The sequence below is a fragment of the Triticum dicoccoides genome, chromosome 6B (assembly GCF_002162155.2).
Source record: "Triticum dicoccoides isolate Atlit2015 ecotype Zavitan chromosome 6B, WEW_v2.0, whole genome shotgun sequence".
Lineage (NCBI taxonomy): Eukaryota > Viridiplantae > Streptophyta > Magnoliopsida > Poales > Poaceae > Triticum > Triticum dicoccoides.
In genome coordinates, this window is record NC_041391.1 from 195533621 (window position 1) to 195545242 (window position 11622).

At 47.2% G+C, this 11622-nt stretch overlaps 1 protein-coding gene across 1 annotated transcript; it reads left to right on the top strand.

Annotated features, from left to right (window-relative positions):
- Positions 1–458: 458 nt before the first annotated feature.
- LOC119321037 lies at positions 459–959 on the top strand (the record flags this gene model as incomplete). The annotated part of the gene is made up of 1 exon (XM_037594891.1): positions 459–959. A coding segment is annotated over one exon (501 nt), but the record flags the coding sequence as incomplete, so codon positions are not given.
- Between the last annotated feature and the right edge of the window lie 10663 nt (positions 960–11622).

Below are 11622 nucleotides of genomic sequence, written 5' to 3' on the forward strand. Positions count from 1 at the left end.
AGATCAGAGATGGAAACAGAAAATCACGGCACAGGAAAGATAAGCGCCGGAATAAGGAAAGAAGCCCAAAGAGCACGATGGTCATCGCCGGATTCAAAAGCTCGCGGCCAAACAATAAAACACTGCCTCTTAAGGACAACAGTGACAAGCTATCCAATTTAAACAAAATTTTGGATCGGATATGTCAAATCCACAGTACCTCCGGAAGGCCTGCAAACCATACCAACCGAAATTGTTGGGTTTTTAAACAGTCCGGCAGACTCAACGCCGAACACAAGGGGCTCGTTACGGACAATGACGAACCCCACCAATAGAGCACCGGAAGTCAGAAGACTTTCCCACAAGAAGTCAAAACAGTAAACTCACTTCATGTGATAGTTCGGAAATACAACACGGCACTCACTAAGACAAGTGCCGAACGGTCCACCCCAGCGGAACACCGGGATTAGATGTCAAAACCAATCACTTTCGACCATCGAGATTATTCCAGAAGTATCCAGAACGTAGGATGGACTGCTCTCATATTGGATCCCATAATAGACGGACTGCGATTTACGCAAGTTCTGATGGACGAAGGCAGTGACTTAAACCTGCTGTATCCGGACACAATCCGCAGGATGGGGATAGACCCTACTACAATTCGACATAGCCGCACTTCCTTCAAAGGAGTGGCACCAGGCCCTTACGCAAGGTGCACAGGTTCTTTATTACTAGAAGTTATGTTCGGGTCACCTGACAACTTCCGACGAGAAAAGCTAACATTTCATGTTGCCCCATTCAAAAGTTGCTATCAAGCACTACTGGGACGTGAAGCTTTCGTCCGCTTCAATGCAATATCACATTACGCGTCTCTTACGCTTAAAATGCCCGGTCCACGTGGCATCATTTCATTAAAAGGTCGCCTGAGACCCCGGACACGGCTGGACGAGTCCGGAATACATAAGCTCGGGGCTACCTAGCCGCACACCCCTTCACAAGGGTTTGTACATATAAGCCATAATGAGCTAGCATAGGCTCAGCTTTATTAATCTATATTTCAATTTTTTATGCACCTTCTCGCACGATCTCTTTTCAAACTAAGTTCCTCTCTTTTTACAGATGAACAACGTGCACACCCGTCTAGGATACGGCACAACGGAGACACAGGCACAGACGTGCAGTAGGGACCCGTTGCAAGGACTCTTTTCAGACTAAGACCCTACGTAAACCTTTCTTACTGTCTCTTGTTGCTATATTCCCCTGGTTTCTCATTATAACCAGAGTGGAGACTGGCGTTTTGGCATCGGCCGCACCAGAAGAACTTGCCCGTACCTGGACACAAGGGGCTTAGGGCATTGTTTTGCCCGCTATTGTAAAGACCGAACACCTTCGGGAGTGTTCGGCGTCTCGAGTTAGGCCTTATATGCATCAGCTCCGAATCATGTCTTTGGTCAAATGTTGGGCTTGCCCGGCTCCTGTGTTTTGCTGCCTTACGTTCCGTATCATCGGCTAACGCGGCTCCAGGAGAACTACTGCGATTGTGCCCCAGTTCGGCTGGGCGAGCACCTCAGTAGAGAAAGCCGAAAACTGACTGTCATGATACAGCGAGAGACTGGTCAATCACTCGATCGACCATGGGAATGTTTAGAATTCCTCCGCTTTGACGAAGGGCCATTTCCCGGTCAGGCACATACGCGCCCCAAATTCGGAGAGTGCGGTGCCCCCAGGGGCTATGTCGTAGCCCCACCCTCGAACTCCATGGCTAAGTGAAAGTGATAAAGCATTATAGTCCGGTTGCCTCGTTTGCTACGCTACCACCTCCTTTACAGGACCGAGACATCGGATTAAGTGTGAAAACGCGCTATTTTTTGCGAACACCCCCGCACCTTGTGCGTGGGGGCTGAAGCCGACGACTGCCATCTTTCAGGTTATACACACGTATACATGAACGGCCGCATAGGAGATATTCTATTACTTGAACGCACAAGTCTAAAAGGCGCTTACATCATAAAAATTGTTTTACATCATAAAAACATTCATTCGAACGTAACATTTTTTGAGCACTGCGACTCTATTACACGAGCACCACGCAGCACTTCGCCAAAATAGTGCTCGGCGGGTAACCGGTTATCGTCCGAACCCGGGGTCGCAACAACGGTGGCATCCATCTCTGTCCAATGTGTCTTCACACGGGCGAGTGCCATCCGCGCACCCTCTATGCAGGCCGACCGCTTCATTGCCTTGATATGTGGCACCGCTCCAAGAAATTGCTGTAATAAGCCAAAGTAACTCTTCGGCTTGGGCCTATCCGGCCAGACATGGGTCACTATATCCGTCATAGCAAGCCCGGACAACCTATTTAGCTCAGCCCACTCGGCCAAACGGTCGGTCAGCGGAAGTGAACACTCCGGACTATGGAATTGAGACCAAAACAGCTCTTCCGTCTTGTGATCCTTCTGGCTTCGAAAATGCACAACGGCTTCCGCCGCACTCGCTGCTAAGTCCATAAAAGGGTCCTCTGGACCCCACAGTTGGCCCAGCTGAGCATACTTTGGGTCCGTAAACCTTCGGCGCAGCAGAAAAGGCTTGCCAGCTACAATTTCTCCGGCCTGGCGCAGCTCTTCCTTTATAGCCCGCATTGCAGAGCGGGCATCCTTGGCTTCGGCGGTGGCCTTCTCCAGGTCTTCTTGCCCCACTAGGCGCTCCTTCCCAAGAGCCTCATTACGTTCGGTAGCATCTTTTAACTTCACGGCCATTTCGGCCATCTCCTCCCTGCTTCGGCAGTGTGCGGCCCTTTCGGCCGCTAACTCCTTGGCCGCCCTCGAGGCCGCCGCATTACTCCTTCTGGCCTACTCCTTGGCTTGAGCAAGTTCGGCCCGAAGGCTCTCCACAGCAGCGGCACTATCTGCAGTTCACGCACATGTTGTAAGGAGCGGGCTTCGGCTCCCTTACCAAGTGACCGCACAAAAACACTTACCTTGCGACTCATCAAGTCGCCTGTTGACCAGCGCGATGTTCACATCTGCAACGGCGAGTTGCCGCTTTAGTTCAGCAACTTCATCAGTCCGGCTGGCCCCCGGACGACCCGCCACCTACATAGGCAAGGCAAAAATTTAAACCTGCGATTTTGATCCTCGGCACGCTGTCGCTTTCGACAACCTGCCGACTCTCAGGGGCTACTATCTATACAGGGAGCATTATATGCAAAACTGTTAAATGGTGTGTAATTTTTTTATGTACCTCAAACCCCGCTAGCAAACTCCTGGCGGCATTACGCAACCCGCCTTCGGCGGATGAAATCCTTTCAATCACCACACTCATCAATGCGTGGTGATCTTCTGAGATAGATGCCTTCTCAAGCAGATCCTTCAGCCGAACACCAGTTGGCGCCGAACTATCCGGCTTCGCCAAACCCGGGGGCTCCCTCCGCGACGACACTTCAAGCTCGTTCGCCCTATCCGACGGCGCCCCGGACGGAGGCGTCTCGCTCTCCATCATCTCCGGACGAAGGTCCCCCGAAGACAAGCTCATTTGCGAAGGACGAAGATCCGAACTACAAGGTAAAAACTTTAGTTATCCTCAGAAGCACAAAAAGGGATGTCCTTTATTATAAAAATCCTTTCTTTCTACTTACGGCTCGTTGGAGGGCTGATCCTTTAGGGGAGACTGTGCGGCCGGGGCCTCTCCGGATGCAGGACCTTCTGGTGAAGATTTCTTCCCCCGCTTAGGGGCTTTGGCCCCCGGGTCCTTGGAGGCAATCCTCTTCTCCCCTTGGAGGGAGGGATTATCGATCCCCCCTCTTTCAAGAGCCTCCTTAGGCGAGGTAGTAGCTTTTCCACTTTCCCCTTCGCCTTCCTCTGGAGGCGCAACCTCCAACATCCGGACCAGCACAGAATCCGGCGCGGTCTCTGGGAGGGGGGCCGGACACCATATTAATTTTGCTCCCGCTATCCACTCCTTTTTAGAAGGAGATTGGTCGTAAGGCGAATCATCGAAAGGTAAACAAATGATATGTCCATACTCGGAGCTACTTACTTGAGTATCCGGGCGATTGCAGCTTAGGCCAGCATCCTCGGTCAATTCCGGACGCGCCTCTTGCGATCCGAAGAATAACTTGTACATCTCCAGGGGTGTCATACCCATGAAGTGTTGAAGAATCCGTGGTCCCTCCGGATTAAATTCCCATAGTCGGAGAGTACGGCGTTTGCAGGGCAAGTGACGCCTGATCAGCATAACCTGCATCACCACGACCAGATCGATCTCCCTCGCCTGGAGATCTTGAATCCGGCCCTGCAGTAGGGGCACGTCCTTTGACGGCCCCCCAGTTGAGCCCTTGGTTGACCCACGACATCAACCATTGTGGAGGTCCCGGGCGGAATAAAGGCGGGGGCTTTTGTTTGCGGCCCCTCGGAACGGTGATATAGAACCACTCTTGCTGCCACAAGCCGAGCTCCTCTTGGAAGGAGCCTGCGGGCCACGGGGCATCGGCCCTCCTACTGATGGCCGCCCCGCTGCACTCCGCTTGACGCCCCCCGATCATCTTCGGCGCCACATTGAAGGTCTTCAGCAACAGGCCGAAGTGAGGGGTGACGCGGAGGAAGGCTTCGCAGACGATGATGAATGCGGAGATGTGGAGGATGGACTCCGGAGCCAAATCGTGGACTTCCAACCCATAGTAAAACATGAGCCCTCTCACAAAAGGATCCGTCGGGAAGCCTAAACCCCGACGGAGGTGGGATACAAAAACAACATACTCGCCGGGCTCGGGGGTGGGGATGACCTGCCCTTCGGCAGGCAACCTGTGCGAAATCTCGTAAGTCAGGTACTTGGCCTCCCGTAGCTTTAGCACGTCCTCCTCCGTGACGGAAGAGGGCATCCACCGGCCCTGGAGGTCGGAACCGGACATTATTGAAGGTCCGAAGCGCTCGAATCTGGAGCTCTAGGTGCTGGAACTTGGAGCGGAAAGAGGATTCGATGGAGGATTGAAGAAAAAAACGAGCATTGGTCCCGTTATAAAGAGGGAAAATACCAAGAGCCGTCTCCGTGACCGTTCGGGACCCGCCTTCGATAGAGGGGGCGTGGCGATGGGCGCGGTTGGGTTACCCACGTCCGTATTAATGAGAATCCCAGATTAAGGGGGAACACGATCTCTGCTTCGACAAGACGTGCCAAGGAAACCGCTTCGCTAAATGCGCTGAGGCGGTAGAGTAAAAAACAATTCAAGTAATGGCTTGGTAGTGGTGTGACGTCATGCCGCAAAAAATGTCAGCAGATTGAACTTGTGTATATATTATTCTCTCTACAGTGGAATGTGGAATTTATTTTGCAGAGCCGGACACTATCCTGGTGTTCACAATCTTCTATCATTCGGAGGAGGAACCCGCCTTGCAATGCCAAGCAATATACGCGCCGGACTCATTGTCATTGAAGCCTGGTTCAGGGGCTACTGAGGGAGTCCTGGATTAGGGGGTGTCTGGATAGCCGGACTACCATCATCAGCCGAACTATCATCGGCCGGACTATCATCATCGACCGGACTCCAAGACTATGAAGATACAAGATTGAAGACTTCGTCCCGTGTCCGGATGGGACTTTCCTTGGCGTGGAAGGCAAGCTTGGCGATACGGATATGTAGATCTCCTACCATTGTAACCGACTCTATGTAACCCTAGCCCTCTCCGGTGTCTATATAAACCGGATGGCTCTAGTCCGTAGGACACAACAACAACCCTTACAATCATACCATAGGCTAGCTTCTAGGGTTTAGCCTCCTTGATCTCGTGGTAGATCCACTCTTGTAAACATCCACAATATCAATATCAATCAAGCAGGACGTAGGGTTTTACCTCCATCAAGAGGGCCCGAACCTGGGTAAAACATCGTGTCCCTTGTCTCCTGTTACCATCCGCCTAGACGCACAGTTCGGGACCCCCTACCCGAGATCCGCCGGTTTTGACACCGACAATTAGCATCATGGATATTCAAGGAATTCATACTAACAACATTGCAATCATGCTCATCATTCAAAGATCTAGTACCAAACATTCTAATGCATTCTTCTTCTAGCACTTGGGCACAAGTTTCCATTCCATCATTCTCACAAAAGATATTAAAAAGATGAAGCATATGAGGCACACTCAATTCGATTTTTTAGTTTTCTTTTATAGACTAAACTAGTGATAAAACAAGAAATAAAAAGATTTGGTTGCAAGATCTAAAGATATACCTTCAAGCACTCACCTCCCCGGCAACGGTGCCAGAAAAGAGCTTGATGTCTACTACACAACCTTCTTCTTGTAGACATTGTTGGGCCTCCAAGTGGAGAGGTTTGTAGGATAGTACCAAATTTCCCTCAAGTGGATGACCTAAGGTTTATCAATGGATGAAGATGGTCTCTCTCAAACAACCCTGCAACCAAATAACAAAGAGTCTCTTGTGTCCCCAACATACCCAATACAATGGCAAATTGTATAGGTGCACTAGTTCGGCGAAGATATGGTGATACAAGTGCAATATGGATGGTAGATATGGGTATTTGTAATCTGAAAATATAAAAACAGCAAGGTAGCTAATGATAAAAGTGAGCGTAAACGGTATTGCAATGCTAGGAAACAAGGCCTAGGGTTCATACTTTCACTAGTGCAAGTTCTCTCAACAATAATAACATACTTGGATCATATAACTATCCCTCAACATGCAACAAAGAGTCACTCCAAAGTCACTAATAGCGGAGAACAAACAAAGAGATTATGGTAGGGTACGAAACCACCTCAAAGTTATCCTTTCTGCTCAATCTATTCAAGAGTCCGTAGTAAAATAACACGAAGCTATTCTTTCCGTTCAATCTATCATAGAGTTCGTACTAGAATAACACCTTAAGACACAAATCAACCAAAACCCTAATGTCACCTAGATACTCCATTGCCACCTCAAGTATCCGTGTGCATGATTATACGATATGCATCACATAATCTCAGATTCATCTATTCAACCAACACAAAGTACTTCAAAGAGTGCCCCAAAGTTTCTACCGGAGAGTCAAGACGAAAACATGTGCCAACACCTATGCATAGGTTCATGGGCGGAACCCGCAAGTTGATCACCAAAACATACATCAAGTGGATCACGTGATATCCCATTGTCACCAAAGATAAGCATGGCAAGACATACATCAAGTGTTCTCAAATCCTTAAAGACTCAATCCGATAAGATAACTTCAAAGGGAAAACTCAATCCATTACAAGAGAGTAGAGGGGGAGAAACAACATAAGATCCAACTATAATAGCAAAGCTCGCGATACATCAAGATCGTGCCATAGAGAGAACACGAGAGAGAGAGATCAAACACATAGCTACTGGTACATACCCTCAGCCCCGAGGGTGAACTACTCCCTCCTCATCATGGAGAGCGCCGGGATGATGAAGATGGCCACCGGTGAGGGATTCCCCCCTCCGGCAGGGTGCTGGAACGGGCTCCCAAGAGATTTTTGGTGGCTACAGAGGCTTGCGGCGGCGGAACTCTCGATCTATTGTTCGCTTTGATGTTTTTAGGGTATATGGGAATATATAGGCGAAAGAAGTCGGTCGGGGGAGCCATGAGGGGCCCACGAGAGTGGAGGGCGCGCCCAGGGGGGTGGGCGCGCCCCCCTATCTCGTGGCTTCCTCGAAGCTTCCCCGGCTTGTACTCCAAGTCCCCCGGATTGCTTCTGTTCCAAAAATAACTTTCCCAAAGGTTTCATTCCGTTTGGACTCCATTTGATATTCCTTTTCTTCGAAACACTGAAATAGGCAAGAAAACAACAATATGGCCTGGGCCTCCGGTTAATAGGTTAGTCCCAAAAATAATATAAAAGTGTATAATAAAGCCCATAAACATTCAAAACAGATAATAAAATAGCATTAAGGCTACATAAATTATAGATACGTTGGAGACGTATCAACTACTTCAGAACTTTGCCAAGGTATGTGCTCTATGAAAGTCCTATTAAGCGTTTCGATCTATCCCTATAGATATTGATGCCCAATATGTAAGTAGCTTCACTGAGGTTTTTCATTGAAAAATTCTTATTCAAGTATCCTTTTATGCTATCCAGAAATTTATCATTTCTAATCAACAATGTGTCATCCACATATATTATCAGAAATGCTACAGAGCTCCCACTCACTTTCTTGTAAATACAGGCTTCACCATAAGTCTGTATAAAACCATATGCTTTGATCACCTCATCAAAGCATATATTCCAAATCTGAGATGCTTGCACTAGTCCATAGATGGATCATTGGAGCTTGCACCACTTTGTCAGCACCTTTAGGATCAACAAAACCTTCTGGTTGCATCATATACAACTCTTTTTTAAGAAATCCATTAAGGAATGCAGTTTTGACGTCCATTTGCCAGATTTCATAATCATAAAATGCGGCAATTAATAACATGATTTGGACAGACTTAAGCATCGCTATGTGTCATGGAATTAACACGTCAGATGTCCTTAGTGTGAGGACTTAGTCGTGAGGCCAACGCATCTATGTGGTAGCTTGAGAGGGCTTGAGCGGAATCGAGAGACGCAACACGCAAGACAAAGATTTAGACAGCTTCAGGCCCCGGGAAACATCATGTGGTAACAACCCTACATGCTGTTTGTGGCTAGATCTCATTATCATCATGAGGGAGTCGCCGTAAACCGGCTCTCCCTTGTTGTGTCTAGCCCTAGAGATTGTTCCTTGTTGCTTGTCCCCCTTTTGGGGAGCCCTGCCCCTCCTTATATAAGTTGAAGGGGCGGGTTACATGTAGAGTCCATCTCGGACTAATACTTAAACTATTTTGACTTCCCTTCATGGGCTTCATAACGTCTCGGGCTTCATAACCCCTGGCAACCCAGTTATCACTGTCTGTCGGGTTATGACTGGTGCTGGTTTAACATGGTCTGCCGGTTTATGATGGTGTGTCGAGTTATGATTGACTTAACACCTGCCGGGTTATCATCTAACTTAACTCCTGCCGGTGTTACCATCTGTCTTAACACCTGCCGGTTTACCACTTGTCGGTTTACCGTCTGTCTTAGCCATCTGTCTTAACTGTCTGCCGGTTTACCATCCGTCGGTTTACCAAGTCCCAGCCGGGTTATGACTCCGGCCGGGTCATACCACGGGGTATATCCCCGACATTAGCCACCAGTTTAATTTTGATTTATCCATGTTAAACTGATCCTGAGCATCCTTAAGTCCTTCTCATTTCCTTCTTCTAGAAAATCCGGGTCAATAGGCCAACTTCATAATCAATTTGCTGACATTGGTTTGTCACAGATAAATATTGTGAAGAATAATTCATTTGACTCAGCTCCCAATGCTTAACAAAAATATTGGTCCTTGTAATACTCATCCGATCTTCAGTCGGTTTAAGGATGTAGAACTTGCCAGTTTAAGGATGTAGAACTTGGCGGTTTATAAAAACCAATAATTCCGTGTCATGATTGTTGCAGACACCAGGCCATCATGATTGGTGACGTCGGGTCAATAATTGTTGGTGACGCTGGGTCCTAATTGTTGCAGACACCGGGTCAATCTGGTTAGCTCAAAACTGAAAATTGGAAGATATTTCTCTCTTATATCCATATTACCTGTAGCCCCCAAGTCTTGAGCAGAACAAAGTGATGATTTGAGACTTGTTTCCATATAATTACTGCTACTTTGAAGAAATCCATGTTGTTCATCTCAGTCACTAGTAAAAATTGAATACTCCATATTATGTAGCCCCCAAGTACCGGGTTGTCATGCTTGCAGCAACCTGGGACTTGAAATTGCCTTATGCTCATAAAAACTTCAACCAGTGTATCCCCCAAGGGCCGGGTCATTATGCAATAATGAGCAGGGGCTTTGTAACTATAATCATGTAAACTTTGAACGGCAACGGTGTAGCCCCCAAGGGCCGGCTTAGTAAGATAATATTGAGCTGGGACTTGATATATACTTCAATGAAAAATAACATCATATGATGTAACTCCCATCATGGGGCTTGAATCCACGTCCACACGGTTAAGAGCCTTGTGCTTTACCAACTGAGCAGTGGACTCTTCAATATAAAAAAACTTTGTACCTTGAATTGTTGACAGGAGCAATTGGTAGCCCCCAAGGGCCGGCTCATTACAATGTGATGAGTCGGGTCTTCAATAAGTTGAGCAAACAATGACTTTGCATTACCCCCAAGTGTCATGGTGCATGCTTGCAGCGACATGAGACTTGTGTATTTGATGTAATCTCAACTTAAATAATGTAGCCCCCAAGTGCCGGGTCGTAAGCCTGTAGCAACTCGAGACTATTCCTTCAATTGTAGAATAAATCATATCCATTGATAATATGATAGCCATTGCGCTAAAGAGATTTTGAAAACCTTAATCATAATACTGGTTATTGATAACCATAATAAAAATCCAACCATGTTGGCTATTAAAGATTTGAATAATATACCCAATGATTTATAAGCGCATGATTCCAATGGCGCAATCAAAATATATACTAGCGACTTATAGTCCAAAGCCAGGCCAGGTCAATAAACACCGGATTATAAGTGATTATGTACTGACAACTTGTAGTTGAAAGTCGAGCCGGGTTAATGAACACTAGGTTAATTTGATGACTGATAGTCATGCCGGGTCAATAGACGCCGGTTCAACATAAAATTTATCAAAAGAGAAAAATCTTGACAAAGGCAAATAAAACCGTGTAGTCGAGGCTTTTCAAGGGCTGCCAGGCCCAAATTCGAGGCTTTTCATGGGCTGCTAGGCCATTGAGTTAAACCATTTATGCAAAGCCTTTCAAGATGGGCCTCCAACTAACCAATCATCGTTTTAACTTTGACAAGTTCAGGGTCTGTGTAAGATTGACTTGTCAAACGTTCGGCGGGTCATGCCAGGATTACCTGGAAAGGAGTGGCTTACTTGATGAAGGCAAGTTAACCCAGGGTTTTAGGTGAATACACCAGGCTTCCAAGTCGTGCTTGGTAGCATATTACAAGGGTCCTTTCAAACTCTTTGTTGCATTGCACAAAGAGCCCCCAAGTAACTTTGTGAGCTGTGCTCAATGGGTGCCTATGTTTGAGTTGTGCTTTTTGCAATACTCTCTTTGGCCCCTATGTGATTTCCTGTTGGCCTTACGCCAATCAAGAGGTGTAGCTATGGTTCGAATACGACCAAGCCCCCAAGTGATTTCCCTGGTGGCGTTACGCCGATCAAGAGGTGTAGCTATGGTTCGAATACGACCAAGCCCCCAAGTGATATGTTTCTGAGCTGTGCTCAAGGGGCACCTATGTTTGAGCTGTGCTTTTGCAACAGACTCTCTTTGGTCCCTTTAAGTTTTCCTGAGAACTCAAACTTGCGAGAAATTATTCTTTTTGAACCGGAAATTCTTAAACCAGATACTGAGAGCTTCAAAGCTTTGTGGGAGACAACTTTCCCTTGACCCGGATTTTAAACCGGAATCCTTCTTTTTAAGCCGGAAATTTTCTGACGACCTTTAAATTTGCACCAATATGGCGGTTTAGGGTCTTGCATTAGATAACTTTGCAAGCCAGAGTAATTGCTTTTTTTAAAGAAAGCAACATATAATATAAAAATATACTGGATGGATTTCACCTGATACGCCAGGCCA